This window comes from Acinonyx jubatus, chromosome D1, assembly GCF_027475565.1.
Source record: "Acinonyx jubatus isolate Ajub_Pintada_27869175 chromosome D1, VMU_Ajub_asm_v1.0, whole genome shotgun sequence".
Taxonomy (NCBI): domain Eukaryota; kingdom Metazoa; phylum Chordata; class Mammalia; order Carnivora; family Felidae; genus Acinonyx; species Acinonyx jubatus.
The window spans coordinates 73376706-73393499 of NC_069390.1; the positions used below are offsets into that span (position 1 = coordinate 73376706).

The 16794-nt window shown below is 45.4% G+C and overlaps 1 protein-coding gene across 1 annotated transcript; it reads right to left on the reverse strand.

Annotated features, from left to right (window-relative positions):
* Positions 1-12509: 12509 nt before the first annotated feature.
* On the reverse strand, positions 12510-15131 carry LOC106984439 (elongation factor 1-alpha, oocyte form-like). The gene is made up of 7 exons (XM_027039661.2): positions 14988-15131; positions 14632-14811; positions 14074-14370; positions 13809-13959; positions 13233-13489; positions 12837-13071; positions 12510-12711 (listed from the first exon to the last, which is right to left on the reverse strand). Exons 1-7 carry the CDS (start codon positions 15129-15131, stop codon positions 12593-12595), a joined length of 1383 nt encoding a protein of 460 aa, XP_026895462.1. The 3' UTR covers positions 12510-12592.
* Positions 15132-16794: the final 1663 nt, after the last annotated feature.

Here is a 16794-nt window from a genome sequence, read left to right on the forward strand (position 1 = left end):
CACTTGTGCTACTTGTCCGCTGGACAGGGCTCACAGAGGAGGGCTGGACTACTGGCTAAGAGCACCGAGAACTCATTCTTTCTGAGACACTAACCGTCCAGCTCTCAGACCCTACGTTAGGACATTTCCTTTTACCAAGGAAAACATAAGCAGTTTCTATAGAGACTGAATGCTGATGTCCTTATAACATCAGGCCATGTCTGAACCATCATTATTCCACAACTTTTAGCTTTGAAATTGTCTAATCTCTGTGCTATAGAAAAGCTCAAAGGAATCCTTAAAAGGTGACTTTCCATATGAGCTTGCATCAGTTGAAAGCACAGAAGGAACATTCAGAGGAACCATCATGTGTCACTCTGGAGGCTGTTAGGGTCTACCGCCTTGCTCCTCAAATTGTGGTCCACAGACCAGCAGCATCGTTCTCACCAGTGATCTCACCAGAGATCTCCCCAGCGTGTTAGAATACGGAGTCCCAGACCCATTAATGCACATTAATGTCTGGGAAGCACAGCAAGACTTTTGACTTAGACTCTAATGCACTAGCCTAGTGTGAACTTGAGTGAGTTACTTAATCTCTATGTACTTTAGTTGCCTACTCTATAAGATAGGTAGGTTATAAGAAACAGGAATGCAATTCATGCAAAGAGCTTAGTACAGTGTCTGGAAAATAACAAGCGCTCAAATGGTAGCCACATATTATTTTTCCTATTTTCATTCAGGTTCCACTGCACAGAAGGCGCTTTAATCATTTCCGGGGGCCCATCTCATCTGGCTACTAGAGAAACAGTTCAGTTCAGAATGATTAAAACTATTAATATAAAAGAAAAATCATTTGCGTTCAAGCTCAGGTGTTCTCTGGAGTCATGCTTTCTGAGAACACTCTTCGGCACATTATCAAGCATCTTGTTTAAATAAATGTGTTTTGCACAGATGGGGGCTTTGATGCGGACACCTATCGGTACGGAGGTTCTTCATCTTTCCCGTCTGGTCCGGGCATTTCCTGATGAAGTTGAGTCCCTGATCAATCCCGGGTCCTACTTCTTGAGGCAGAGATTTTAAGGCTGTATCATTTTTGTGACCCAGAAAGAAATAGCATTTAACTGGGTCACAAAGGAATTCGGTGACAGGTGATAAGACCTTGGTGTGTGGAAAGACTAACAGTGGGCATGCTAGTTCTAAGTGGTCGGAAATTGGCTCTGAGAGGAATGAGATTAAAATGACCAAAAGGGCAACAACTTTGGGGACAAAACTGAAAGGCCATGATAAGATTTACCGTGTAAATAAGTCACCTAACACAGAAAAAGGCTTGGGCTCTCAGCACAAAGGGACTTTTTGCATGTCTCAGAATATAATTAATCAAGAATTCAGGGTACAAGGGAATTAGAGAAACCGTAACCTGGAGGCATGCTGCTGAATTATTCTGATTATCTTTAACAATGAGAAAATTTAATTTTCCCATCGTGTGGCATAGATTTGAAATTTGGGTAATGTGGCGAGCAACGTTCCTACAGTGCAGTCAGCAAATTAAACTGTTTCTTTTGATTTGGATTTTCCAGCAAAAATCAGGATCACGTGATTGAATCTGAATCACGGAAATGATTGTCAGAGCTGGAAAATACTTGAGAGAAAAATGTACAGATTACAATTGATTCTTGAGTCTTAACACTAAGCTGCCCTTTGTAATTAGTGTGAGTGTGTATGTGTGTGTGTGTGTGTGTGTGTGTGTGATTCTATTGCATTATTTGATGTTATGTACTGGGATCAGGGAGATGAATAAATTATTCCTATATATATAATGGAGGCAAGGTCAAATTACCAACAAATTACATTTTCTTTGACAGGAAGAGGCTGTCAACACTTTTTAGTCTCCAATTAGTACTCATAGAGTTAAAAATGAAGAGCTGAATTCACTTTTTGATGAACCCAGCATTCACAGAAGACAGGCTGCAACCCACTGCTCTTCAATTACCCATTTTTCACATTATTTCAGGCATTGCCTATTTAAATATTTCCAAGTGTACTTCTCGTGCTTTTTATTACCACATCAGTTATTCAATACGCATTTGCAGACCATTACGGTAATTTTCCAAATATCTATTGCCTCATTTTGAACCTGTAATATCCCTACTTTAATTGTGCTCTCAAAATTTCTGAGGGCCTCACCCAAAGCATAGTTTTGGTTTCAGAGAGACTCGGTGTGACTTCCTCTGTTGTGGGTTGAATTGTGTTCCCTAAAAAGCTATGTTAAAGTCCTAGCTTTGGGAGCCTGTGAAAGTGACCTTATTTGCAAATAGGCTCATGGCAGATATAAGCAAGTTAAAATGAAGCAGTACTGGATTCGGTGGCCACTATTCCGATATAACAATTGTCTTCATAAGAAGAGGAAAACAGACACAGACACACACACAAGGGAACATGCATCTGAAGGTGGGGAGAGACTGAAGTGCCAGGTCTCAAGCCAAGGAAGCCCAAGGATTGTCAGAACGACCAGAAACTAGAAGAGAGGGTCAGAACAGATTTTCCCTCAGAAATTCCAGGACAAGGGGCACCTGGGTGGCTCAGTCAGTTAAGCCTTCGACACTTGATCTCAGCTCAGATCTTGGTCTCAGGGTCGTGAGTTCAAGCCCAGAGTTGGACTCTGTGCTGGGCATGAAGCCTACTTAGAAAGTAAGGAAGGAAAGAAAAGAAAAAAGAAAAGAAAAAGAAACTCCAGAAGAAACTAACTCTGCTGACCCTTAGATTTTGAAAACTCATGTTAACAAACCATATCTGCCTTGCAGAACTGGGGCAGCATTTAAATGAGATCCCTCTACTAGGTGCCGATAGAAGTGTTGTGCACGCTGATTCTAGCTTCAGTTCAAGGAAGCCTAGACAAGGGGTACCTGGGTGACTCGGTTAAGCGTCAGACTTCGGCTCAGGTCATGATCTCACGGTTGGTGGGTTCGAACCCCATGTCGAGCTCTGTGCTGACAGCTCAGAGCCTGGAGCCTGCTTTGGATTCTGTGTCTCCCTCTCTCTCTGCCCCTCCCCTACTGGTGCACATGTGCACACGTGCTCTCTCTCTCTCAAAAATAAATACATATTTAGAAAAAAAAAAATTTAAGGAGGCCTAGACGTTAAGAAACAAGCCCAGCAAAGATAAACAACTCTGTCTTCTTCAGAAAAAAAGATCTCACCTGTTTTTCCATTTTGATTGACATTTTTTTGACTGACAAGCAACAAAAGCAATACTAAATAAGCTTTTGCTGGGGGGAGAGGAGAACTCTCCATACTTCTACAACCCTAGTGATTTCTGTTTTTATTTTCCATTTATTTTCTTTTCCATTATTACTTTACAGTAATACAGTAATTCAGCCATTCATTTGCATAATTTTTTGCAGCTGTAATCACAGTGTTGACATCATTTTTATATTCATATCTTATTCTTTCATTCTGTGTATTTAGATATTTTTCTTGCTTTTACAAAGTTATCGTATTTAACTTTTCATGATTTGCTTTCTTTTTTATTTTTCTTTTTGTCTTACTTTCTGTATATTTGAGGGCCATTGATGAGTTCAAGGAAGATAGAGCTTCTAAGTTTGGAGACCAAATGGGGGAGGAGGTGGGGATCCTTCACCTGCACCCCCTTCCCCTGGACATCCCCAGATGGTGGGCCTGTCCACTAGGGTGGGAGGGTCTTAGAGAATGAGAGGCCTTGGGAGACCTGGAGACTAGGGCCTAGCCCCTGTTGGTCACAAGGAATGGATGCTTTCCAAATCTACATACCTTTTCTCCAGAGGAATTGGCTCATGTGGTTGTGGAGGTTTGGTGGGTCCAAAGTTTTATGAGGTGGGGTAGGATAGGCCAGGAGCCTGAAGACTCAGGGAAGAGTTGCTGTGCAAGTCCAAATGCAATTGGCTGGCAGAATTCCTTCTTGCTCTGGGGAGGTAAGTCTTTGTTCTGTTAAGGCTTTCTACTGGTTAGATGAGACCCACCCATATTATGGACTGTAATCTACTTTAGTCAAAGTCCACTGATTTAAATGTTAATCCTATCCAAAAACACCTTCAGTAAATAGTATTTGAAGGGTGCCTAGCTGGCTCAGTCAGTAGAACATGCAATTCTTGATCTTGGGATTGTGAGTTCAAGCCCCACATTGAGTGCAGAGATCACTTAAAAACAAAATCTCTAAAGGGGTGCTTGGGTGGTTCAGTCAGTTAAGCATCTGACTCGATTTCAGCTCAGGTCATGATCTCACGGTTCATGGGTTTGAGCACCACATGAGGCTTTGCGCTGGCAGTGTGGAGCCTGCTGGGGATTCTCAATCTCTCTCTCTCTCTCTACTCCTTCCCCCATTTGTGTGCCCTGTCTCTGTCAAAATAAATGAATAAATTAAAAAAAATAAAAATAAAATCGGGGTGCCTGGGTGGCTCAGAGCCTGGAGCCTGCTTCTGATTCTGTGTCTCCCTCTCTCTCTACCCCTCCCCTGCTCACACTCTCTCTCTGTCTTTCAAAAATAAATAAATGTAAAAAAAAAAATAAATAAAAAATAATGTAAAAAAATAATAAAATATTTAAAATAGAAAAGAATATTTTGCCAAAATAATGTTTGACCAAAAATATTTTTATTTTAAGTAATCTATGCATGTTTTAAATCAGAAGATGAAGAAAGCTAAACTCTTTCTTATTCCCAACATAACTTCCCCGATATATAATAATATACAATAATGATCTCAAATGTAATCGCTTGGCGCATATCCTTCCAGCCTTTTTTCTATAATGAAGTGTAAATATAAATGTGTGAAATTTGTTATACAAACATGGGATCCAACTGTTCTAAAACTCGCCTTTTCTACTTCACGGGAGTCCCTGGATTCCTTCCTGTAATCAATACATTGTTTTAGCAGCTGCGTAATATGTATGGAAGCACCTTAATTTACTCTTATTGATGGTCCTCTTATTGATGGATATGTGGCATAATTTGCAGTTTGGAACTGTCACAAACAACACTGTAGTGTATGTTGCGGAACATATCTTAGCAACCCTGTGCAAGTATATTGTACAATAGAGATCTAATAGTGAAATTATCATATCAAAGCATATACCCATTTTAGATATTGTTGGATATTGTCACATAGATGCTTAAGAAGTGTTTGTGGAGTTGAAAGACTCAGAGTTCTAAAGCAAAGACAGCAGAGAAGGAAAGGAGAGAGGAAAGGAAGGGGAAGAAAAGAAGAGAGATTAGAAGAGACACAATGTTTTGATACCGATTACATTTGGCCAAGCTGGTGCTGTAGACAGTACGTTGTGTCCATGAGGTAGACTCTAAGAAGACAGGGCTCTTTTGTCATTGATACAACCCAACAGAGCCTGATAAAAAGAAGATGCCGGATAGATAAATATTTGTTGAATAAATGGTACAAAGAAAATCAAGACCCACTGAGTTTAAGTGAAATAAGACATGAAAAGTATGTTGTATGTCTTACGCCCTCAGTACATGGTAGCTGCCTCTATAACAGCAGATACTAAATTATGCTGTCACTAAGCATTGGAAGAGTAAGTGTTTTTCTAAATATTTTATCTAGTTTTGAAGGAGTGCAAGTGGGGGAGGGGCAGTGAGAAAGGGATACAGAGGATCTAAAGTGGGCTCTGTGCTGACATCAGCGTGCCCCATGCAGGGCTTGAACTCACGAACCGAGAGATCATGACCTGAGTCAAAGTCAGACATTCAACCGACTGAGCCACCCAGGTGCCCCTACATATTGGAATGGTGAGTAAACCCCAGTATGATGCCTGCGGAGCAAGTGACTTCCCATTGCCTCATAGAGGGTGTCCTTGGCTGAAAAAGTAAGATTCGGCCTCTATGCTTGGATTGAAAGTCACACAAGGACAGGCTCAAATACCCGAGAGCAGCCTATTTGGGAGTAAGCAAGGCAAGGGATCCTCAAAGACTTGAGTGTGGTCTCAGCCTCCATTTTTCACTGAGGCTCTGATTGCCAGCTTTATGTGGCGTAAAGGGAGGAACACAAATGTTTTCTTGTGTACGATCTCCTCTTACAATGAACACCCCAGTGTTCGTCACAGTATAAGAAAGTGGCACAGCCGCTGTGCGGGGTGTGCCCCACACCCTGGAGCTGCGGCAATTACACCATTTCGGATAATTGTCTTGTAATTGCTGCTGTGATTTAAAATCTAACGCTATCCTCCAATTGTTCTGATGTCTTCTCATGAATAATGCAATCGTCTCGGGAGCCCTCCGCCAGTTTCTCATTTAGATTGGCCCTGTGTTTGAGTTATGCACCATTGTCTCACACACCATTGTCTCTCAAAACTAATGTGGCAGAGACAATACAGGGAATAATTAGGACTTGGCTAATTATGGGAAATGGGAATGTAAGTGAGGAAGGTATGAAGTTCTTCCTCTGAAAATATTTTCCACCCCCACGTGGCCTCTGGGTAAATAAGAGGAGGGCAGATTTCTCTTTGAGGGCCTACTGCTATTTCCGAATGCTGGCCATGCTCCTTCTGTCTGATATGGTAAGAGCTTTCTTTTTGGAACGGAAGGAAAACAGATTTCTCCGTAGGGTGACTTCTCTCCGTGGCACTGTGTTGTCATCAAATGCAAACAGCTCTGTAAACATGAGCCGGCACATCTCCCTACAATGCCAAAATACCAATTGTTTCAATGAATGGGCAATGACAGCTTGGATTTCTGTTTCTGGAATCTGGGCCTTGGTTTAATAGAACCAGAAGAAATCAATTGTGTTCAGACAAATGACAATTGGGTCATTTTAGAATTTCAATTTAGCTTCCATCAAGGGAAGGGACCATCTCAGTCTGGTAGAGTCTTGATCACTTATTTCCATGTCAATGACATGATGCCCTCACTATGAGGCCCTCTCAGCCCTAATGAAAGTGGCAGGGTACCTCGACCACCTCCCAGCAAATGGAAGTAATCAGGTCATGTGTAGTCACTGTGGGGCTTCTCATGTTAGGGCCCAACGTGAGTATCTCAGTCAGTTCAAAGCCTGCATTTCTCATTTAGAAGAAAAGCATTCACATGAGCACTTTATGGCTACTCTCTGCCTTCATCACATCAAGACCTGCCCACCTTAGCATTCCCAATCTGCACACCGGCATACTGCCCTCCTGCTCCCCTCTGGGCCTTTGTACACGCCGTTTTGTTTTTTCAGGTCAGTACAGTATTTTCAAGAAGTTGTTTTTTTTTTGATTTCCCAATCTCTGTTGTTGCCCTTATGTTCTTCCATAGCCTCCCGAAGTTAGCCATATCATAGATTTCTCGCATCATATTATAGTTTTCTATTTACTTATTCTCCTTGCCAGACTATGACATGTGGGTGGGCAGGACTAAGTGTTCCATCCAGCTCGGCCATGTTTGTCTTCAATGAACATCTGGTAAAAGACAAGATGAGTAAAGAAATATGTGGGCTGGGTTAGGCAGCATGACCTCCCAGGAAAGGGGGTGCCCAAGGACTTCAGAGTGTTTTGATGTGATTTGTGGTCTGTAGGATAGTTTTATTCTACAGAGTAGAGGTGGCTGTTTAATGTCTGAAGGAACCTAATTGGGGCTGCACACGCTAGAAATGGTTATTTAATGTTCGATCGAGTACTCCGAAGCCCCCGCGGCAGGTGGAAGTGGTTGGAGGGCAGGGGAAATGGCTCTTACCAGGAGCCTCAGGCAAGTCAGGCTCACCCTTATCTATCTCCAGTTAGCACCAGAGTTTGTTGTTTGTCGTAAGGGAGTTTAGTGAAGATTTTTCAGTGGTGAAACCGGTAGAGCTGATGTAGAAGTTGACAGGAGCTATTACCTAGGCACCTTCCTGGATGAACAGGTGAGCCCAACAGCCTCTACCCTTTGAAGTGGCAGCCAGGGCCTAGGGACTCTATCCTATATTGAGTCATTTTCGGGGGATTCTGTCCCCCACTAAAAGCCTAGCTGAAGCCTACTGCCTGCGTGCAAGGTGCTTGTCAGGAAAGACAAGGACAGATTGCTGGCACTTCAGTGTAAGGCAGGCGCGCATGCCTGTTCGATGCCTGCTAACAGGTGTACGTGCGGGAGAATTCCGTGCGAGGCCTGCTCCATTGTACCAACCTGTCTCAGGACCAGGCGCGGGGAAATCCAACAAGGGGAGGCCCCCCATACCTGCCAACAAAGAACCGAATAACTGTGACTGACCAATTATTAGATCCATTTGCAACTTTGTGTTAAGGACTAAGTGAGGGGGTCCTAGACCAGGAGGCTTACTCTGCAGGTAAAACGCCGGAGCTCTCACATACTGGTGCACTGCTACAGCCAGGGTCAAGCGCAAAGCCTCAGCCAGCTCTGGCAGTGCTCACAGAAGCGCTCTTGGGGTTTCTAGCGGGACGAGGTTCCCTCTACGACCCGCAGCATTTCCTGCCACCTCAGTGAGGAATTACTGAGTAGCGAACATAACATAGTACTTGGGAGGGTTCATCATGATATTTTTAGTTTTCTTTTCAAACTGATTTTTTTAAGGCATTCTTGAGAAACAAGCATGATTATTCTTGAGAACTGAGAGTAAATTGGCATCCACAGTCATTCACTTCTTTCAACAGACATGTTGACATTCATTCACTATTCAACAAGTATTTCTTGAGTACGCATCAGGGACCCACACGCTGCAAAGTTGCAACTTGAGCTGCCTGATCACTTGAAGCAAAGCTGCGGTTGTGATTCGTCGAATTCTTAATAAAGACTTCGAAGGACAGAAAGGACTGGCCATTTTGCACAGGCAGCAGGAGGGGGTGGGCGATCTGCATTCTATCTCCATAGCACCTTCTGAACACGTCTGGCTTCCCCAAGCCAGGCGGGGTGGTCTTTGATGACACTGACAGGCTTGAGGTGCTCCAAAGCTTGGTCCAGGTCCCATTAAGCAGATTTGTGCTGACAACAGCTGGCATTTGACAGGTTTCTCAGCCTGCAGACAGGTGACTTTCTTGATGCCTGATGCGGTGACAGCTCTGATAGGCCATCCTGTTATTTCCAGGTTTGTGCCGGGCCTGGGGTTTCCCTGGGTATTTGCACTTGAGAGGGAACCAACTTGACAGGCATGGACAGGTAACGTTATTGATCGGTGAGAAGAGGCCACTACACTCTTAGTCTAAATCTTGGACATCACAGTCTCAGGGAAGGGCAGGAAGTAATATTCCCAACCTGGCTTCAGAAAGGGCTCCATAGGAAGAAGTAAAACTTTCACTGTTTGCAGGTGACATGACACTATATATAGAAAACTCTTAAGACTCCACCAAAAGCTACTAGAACCGATCAATGAATTCAGTAAGGTCACAGGATACAAAGTTAATACGTGGAAATCTGTTGCATTTCTATACACTAATAATGAAGCAGCAGAAAGAGAAATCAAGAGAAGAATCCCATTTACAATTGCAACAAAAATAATAAAATACTTAGGAATAAACTTAACCAAAGAGGTGAAAGGCCTGTACTCTGAAAACTAGAAAATACTGATGAAAGCAATTGAAGATGACACTAACAAATGGAAAGATATGCCATGCTCATGGATTAGAAGAACAAATATCATTAAAATGTCCACACGACCCAAAGCAATCTACGTATATAATGCAATCCCTATCAAAATACCAGCAGCATTTTTTTTTCACAGAGCTAAAACAATCCTAAAATGTGTATGGAACAAAAGACTCTAAATAGCCAAAGCAATCTTGAAAAAGAAGAACACTGGAAATATCACAATCCCAGATTTCAAGATATACTCCTCAGCAAATGGTGTTGGGAAAACTGGACAGCGACATGCAGAAAAATGAACCCAGACCACTTTCTTACACCACACACAAAAATAAGCTCAAAATGGATTAAAGACCTAAATGTGAGACCTAAAAGCATAAAAGTATTAGAAGAGAGCACAGGCAGTAATTTCTCATATCAACCAAAGCAACTTCTTTCCAGAGCTGTCTCCTGAGGAAGGGAAACAAAAGCAAAAGTAAACTACTGAGAATAGCTATATGTATAGATGGACATCTATGGCTTCTGAGCAGCAAAGGAAACAATCAACAAAACTAAAAGACAACCTACTGAATGGGAGAAGGGGAGAAGATGTTTGCAAATGACATCTCTGATAAGGAGTTAGTATCCAAAATCTATAAAGAACTTCTATAACTCAACACCCAAAAACACAAATAATGCAATTTAAAAAATGGGCAGAAGACATGGGTATTTCATTTCTCTAAAGATGACATCCAGATAGATGGCCAACAGACACGTGAAAAGATGCTCAACATCACTCATCATCAGGGAAATGCAAGTCAAAACCACAATGAGATATCACCTCACACCCATCAGAGTGACTAAGATCAAAAACACAAGAAACAACTGGTATTGGCGAGGATGGGGAGAAAAAGGAACTCTTGTGCACGGTTGGTGGGAACGCAAACTGGTGCAGCCACTGTGGAAGACAGTATAGAGATTCCTCAAAAAGTTAAAAATAGAACTGCCACGTGATCCAGTAATTCTATACTGGGTATTTACTCAAATATGAAAACACTAATTCAAAAAGATACATGTACCCCTGTTTATAGCAGCATCATTTACAATAGCCAAGTTATGAAAGCAGCCCAACTGTCCATTGATAGATAAATAGATAAAGATGTGGTATTTATATGCAATAGAATACTACTCAGTCATTAAAAAAAAAAATGAAATCTTGCCACTTGCAACAACATGGATGGATCTAGAGTTTAATGCTACGTGAAGAAAGTCAATCAGAGAAGGTATTAAATCTCACTCATATATGAAGTTTAAGAAACAAAATGAACCAAGAAAAGGGAAAAACCAAGAAACAGCCTGTAAACTATAGAGAACAAACCAATGGCTACCAGAGGGGAGGTAGGTGGGTAGATGGGTGAAACAGGTGAAGGGGATTAAGAACACCCTTACTGAGTACTGAGTACCATCGAGTAATGTATAGAATTGTTGAATCATGACATTGTACACCTGAAATATAACATTGTATGTTAACTATACTGTAATTTAAGCTGTTAAAAAAAAAAAAAGGACTCTACAGTCCTTCCAGGCCCTGACACGTTTTACGAGCACTCTCCACGTTTGTAAGACTAATGGTTTTTCTGATAAAGGATTGATTGCAATCACACAGTTGATTATTTCCTTCTAGCAGGCAGGGTCCACATGCCTATCCTGGAACCTCCAAGTGGATGCTTATGGGCAAGGAATTGTACTTCCATGTCTGGAGGACTCCCCCCCTGACCATCTTAGCCTCTCCCTTCTCTTCACACCAGCATCTTAGCTGGCAATCCACCTCTATTCTCATAGAAGCTCTACCATTCTAATCCCTCAGGCCAAAAACCCAGATGTCAACTGACTTCCCTTCTGCATACCGTCCACTCAATTTTTAGAAATGCATCAGCTTGTAAGTACTTTTAGAACCTTTACAAAATACTTCCAGAACTTACCACTTAACCCCATGATTACCAGCCTGGTCCAAGTCACCACCTTGTTTGCATTGTTGGAATATAGCCTTTACTGTGTGTCTTTCGTGGTCTACTCCCCAGCTCTACCATTCACCATTTGATAGTTGCCTCTGCCTCTAACTAGGTCAAGTCCATGGGGTGAGAGCAGCATCTCACATACGGGAAAGGCCAGTATTTAATAAATGGATAAAGAACGTTTACCACTGGCAGACCTTGGGGACCTGACTCCCAGCAAATGTTGAAAAGAACACATAATTTAGCTTAAGGTCCATGAGATGTTATCCTGTTGCGTTCATGAAGTTAGGAAGCAAAGACCACAAAACTATATCCCTTCACGCCTTGCCCTCTAGGCATATTAATATTGACCTGACCCAGACTAACATGTTGGGCAGCAGCTTGAGCCCAAGCTTCCAAAGGAGTGGCTTGGGGGTTCCCACCCCATTCTTGGCTGAGTGATCTTGATGTTTACTCTTCTATCAGGGTTCTGGGTAATAAAGCCACTAGTACCAGGAACCACACAGCAGTGCTGGACTGACCCACTGGCACTGGGATCCTGTCCTACGCCATTGTTAAGTGTACTTTTCACATCCCAGAACAATTCAACTTCCCCACAGGGAGAACAGGTCAGAAGCGATTAAGTTTGAGGGAAATGAGAAAGGACAGGATGGAGCCCTGCCTGAGAATGAGGGACAGGACCCTGAATCGTCTTCACAACCCAGGGCGTAAGTGCTTTGAAGCCAGTGGGCACTATCTTTTTTTACTGTTTGAGAGAGAGAGAGAGAGAGAGAACAAGTTGAGGAGGGGCAGAGAGGGAGAGAGGATCCCAAGCAGCTGAGAATTCGCGCTTGTCAGCGAGCCCAACACGGGGCTCCGATCTCACGAACTGTGAGCTGAAACAGTCAAACGCTTAACCGACTGAGCCTCTCAGGTGTCCTGGAAGTCAATGGGCTTTAAACTATAGTTCATTCGTGTACCTAGAGCTTCCTTGTTTACCTCCTCAGAAGAAACCAGGAGCCAGGACAGCTACTTCAGTTTTATTAATCTCATTCGGTAAATACATAGAATTTTCAGTAGCTTTTATAGTGGAAGATTGCTGAGGAAACCGCATGCCTCACTTCTTGCTGGCCTTTGCCGCTGACTTGGTGACCTTGCCAGCAGATGACTTCTTATCCACAGCCTTAATAACGCCCACAGCCACTGTTTGTCTCATGTCCCGCACGGCAAAACGGCCTGGAAGAGGGATGAAGAATGAGGTTTCTGGAAAGTGATATGTAAGGAAATGCTCTTTAGTCTGTACCCTGCCCACAGGAGATAAAAGCTTTCTTCCTAAGACTCCGTAGCAATCCCTGGCTCACCTAGAGGTGGGTACTCTGAGAAGGTCTCCACGCACATAGCCTTGCTGGGGACCATCTGAACAATGGCTGCGTCACCTGACTTCAGGGCCTTGGGGTTGTCCTCGAGCTTCTTGCCTGAGCGCCGGTCAATCTTTTCCTTCAGTTCGGCAAACTTGCAGGAGACGTGAACTGTATGGCAGTCCAGCACTGGGGTATAGCCAGCATGGATCTGCCCGGGGTGATTCAAGATAATCACCTGGCCCGAGAGTAGGACAGAATTTGTAAGAAACATGGCACGTGATCTGGGGCCACATCTTCATGAACCTGGGGCCTAAGAAACCAGAGCTGATCCATAAGGTAAGAAGTATTCCCACCAATGCCAGTGCCCTTAAGGTTCTTGGCATCCTGGGCACTCACCTGTGCCACAAAGCTGGCAGCCTCCATGGGGGGGTCATTTTTGCTGTCTCCAGCCACATATCCACGGCGTATGTCCTTTACGGACACATTCTTCACGTTGAAGCCCACGTTGTCACCGGGCAGGGCCTCAGACAGGGCCTCATGATGCATCTCCACAGACTTGACCTCTGTGGTGAGGTTTGTGGGGGCAAAGGTGACCACCATCCCAGGTTTCAGGAAGCCGGTCTCTACACGGCCCACAGGCACAGTGCCAATGCCTATCCAAGGGAAGGGAAATCAGAGCTGTCCCACACACCTCTCCCTGCCTTGAACAGGCTTCTTGGGGGGCCGCTTGGTTCTGCATTCGAGGACAAAGGGCCACCTGTGGAACTAGAATGACACACTGCACGGATCATGAGCTATTTAAACTACCTATGGCATTAGCTGGAAAGGCTGGGTGCCTTTGCATGTTGTCCTAGCTCAGAAGCTGTGGATTAAGTCAGGATTTGAACCCTGGCAGTCAGACACCAGAGCTCATTCCTAACTTCCGAATTGCAGAGTGAAAGGTCTCCTCTCCGCCCCACCCAGCCCCTTCACCTCCAATCTTGTACACGTCCTGCAGAGGGAGCCTCAGGGGCTTGTTGACTGGGCGAGTGGGCGGGAGGATGGCATCCAGAGCTTCCAGCAGAGTCACCCCGGTGGCATTTCCTTCCTTCCGTTCCACCTTCCAGCCCTTGAACCAGGGCATCTGCCGAGAGGTAGAGCGCACGTGAGTCTGGGGCACAGGTCCCGGAGCGCCCCCTCCAGGACTGACTGCACCTTGCTCCGCCCCCCACCCTCACCCCCCCAACCCCGCACTCACGTTGCCGCTGGGCTCCAGCATGTTGTCGCCGTGCCAGCCGGAGATGGGCACGAAGGCCACGGTGGCCGGGTTGTAGCCGATCTTCTTGATGTAGGCGCTCACTTCCTTGGTGATCTCCTGGAAGCGTGTGGCGCTGTAGGCGGGCTCGGTGGAGTCCATCTTGTTGACTGCCACGATGAGCTGCTTCACGCCCAGCGTGTAGGCCAGCAGCGCGTGCTCGCGGGTCTGCCCGTTTTTGGAGATGCCAGCTTCAAACTCGCCCACGCCGCCCGCCACGATGAGCACGGCGCAGTCGGCCTGCAGGCGGGACAAGGGGCTGGGGCAGGGGGCCTCAAACAGGGCCGGGAAGCCTGCTGGCGCTCGGCAGGCCCAGATCCCTTTGTAAAGCTGAGGGGCGTGCCCCCAGAAACTTACAAAAAAAGGCCCCACAGGGATTCATGGACTTTCCTGCACCACCCCAGGTCCTGCCTCCCAGTGAAACTCATCTACTCCCACAAATGAGCTTTTAGTTCCTCCTTCCAGGAGCCCAAGGAGGCGCCTGAGGGCGTACTACTTTACCTGGGATGTGCCAGTTATCATGTTCTTGATGAAGTCCCTGTGGCCTGGGGCATCGATGATGGTGATGTAGAACTTGTTAGTCTCAAACTTCCACAGGGAGATGTCGATGGTGATGCCACGCTCTCTCTCCGCCTTCAGCTTGTCCAGCACCCAAGCATATTTGAAGGAGCCCTTGCCCATCTGGGGAAGGGGAGGGGAGGATAGTGCATTGATGGTGAGCAGAACGGCTTATTACAGCCAACTTCAGGGCACCTTAGACCGCAGAGTGCACCCTGCTTTCTGCACTCTGCAACCTAGAGGCCCCCACCCCCGCCGCGAAGGGGGACAGCCACTCCTACACACAATAGGCACCTTACCTCAGCTGCCTCCTTCTCGAACTTCTCGATGGTTCTCTTATCGATACCCCCACACTTGTAGATGAGGTGCCCGGTAGTGGTGGACTTGCCAGAGTCCACGTGGCCGATGACTACAATATTGACATGGGTCTTCTCTTTGCCCATGGTGCGGCTTCACTAGTCACTACTGGACAGACCGTGGGAGTGGGTGAGGCCAAGGTATTCCGAGCCTGCCTCCTTCCTTTATTTCCCTCCATTCTGCTTGGGTCCAACACCCCTTTCCACGTCAGTGCCTAGTCCAGAGTTTAAGACATGGCAGGCATAAACTGCAAAGTAAAACTAACCTACCCAGGCTCACATGCTGGGACTAGTCCCAGGGCCCTGGTGGGCACTTCCAAGAAGTCCTAGCTCATCCTTCCTCCTCAGTGAGCCTTCCCCAAATGGCCAGGGCTCAACCAACCCCTCCTCCCCAATTCCCTCCTCCATCTGATTCACTTCTAACATAAAAGACCCCGATGCTCTGTAGTTTGTTTGTTCCTTACAAGAACTCACCTCTAAAGAAAAAGAAGCAAACTAGATCCAAAGACCAGCAAGAGCTACAGCAGCTGTGACGATACCCAACGTCTTGCCTCTTGCTTTTATAAAGCTAGCACTGGACCCTCCTCCTTCTGGTTCCCACCAAATCCAAAATCAGAGCCAAGTGTTTAAAAAATGCCACTCCCTAACCCCAGTCCCAATTTAGAAGACTCCTATCTTGATTGATTGGATTTTTGGATGAAGAGAGGGTAGACCAGGCCCACTAATCCTTTTTTAAGTAGGATTACTGGGCGTGGGGAGTGGGAGAAGGGAAAGACTGGATAAGATATAGAATACATGTGCACATTACCGGACTTTGTGCAGATGTTCCCTCAAGACTAAGGTACAGAATGGTTGTGGCTCTTCATCCATTTAGCATTTACTGAATACAGCACCCAACACCATACGGGAGGATGAAGACGCCCAAATTAGGAAACAGTCAAGACCTCTCTTCTGAGAAGCTCTCAGGCCCCTGGTGACATGGCAGTCGCTTCTGGGTCTCCTCCAAGTCAGCCATCTAAGATCTCTTAAAGAGACTGCTGCTTGGACTGAATGGGGACTGGCTGTGGCTGTTTGGAGCCTTCTCTGAGGCCAAGTATGTCCTCATCCTTCCCCTAGAAAGTCCTTGGCAGAGCTCAGTCATGCACAGTAAGCGCTCACTCCTTCCCCCAGCTCCTACTTGGGCCCAGGAGAACAGGAAGCCTTTGAGGAGTCTGCCCTTCCAGGGGTCCTGGTCCCACAAGGGCCATGTCCCTGAGCGCTGTCTGCTTCGCTCATTTTTTAAGTCATTATTTTCCACCTTTACTCCTAAAGAACCAAGAAACTAAAATGTCAGAGAAGTGAGGTCCTTAGGAAACATCAAATTCCTCCCTTTCCCCGTTTTGCAGAATTATCTGAGGTCTCAGGTGATAAAATACTTCTCCAAAAGGTTCAGCAAGTCCTTGTTCCCCACTATCAGTATATTTTCCTCACCCAGTCACCTTCTAGGAGGAACGAGGCAGACCTATTGAACCCATTTATACATTCCACTTACACCTAGGAGTAACCACTGGTTGTCTCTGCCCAGGGAACGATAGATGCAACTAGGAGTAATACAGCCCGTCTTTGAGGGGTTCACACTCCGGTAAGGGAGAGAGACCACAAGAAACATTTCGATGTGAGGATACAGACCTAGGAACGCTATCAGTGGGGCTGGTTCAGGAGAGCCTCAGGCATGTGGGGAGGTGAGGACTGCTTCATAGAGAAGCTTCAT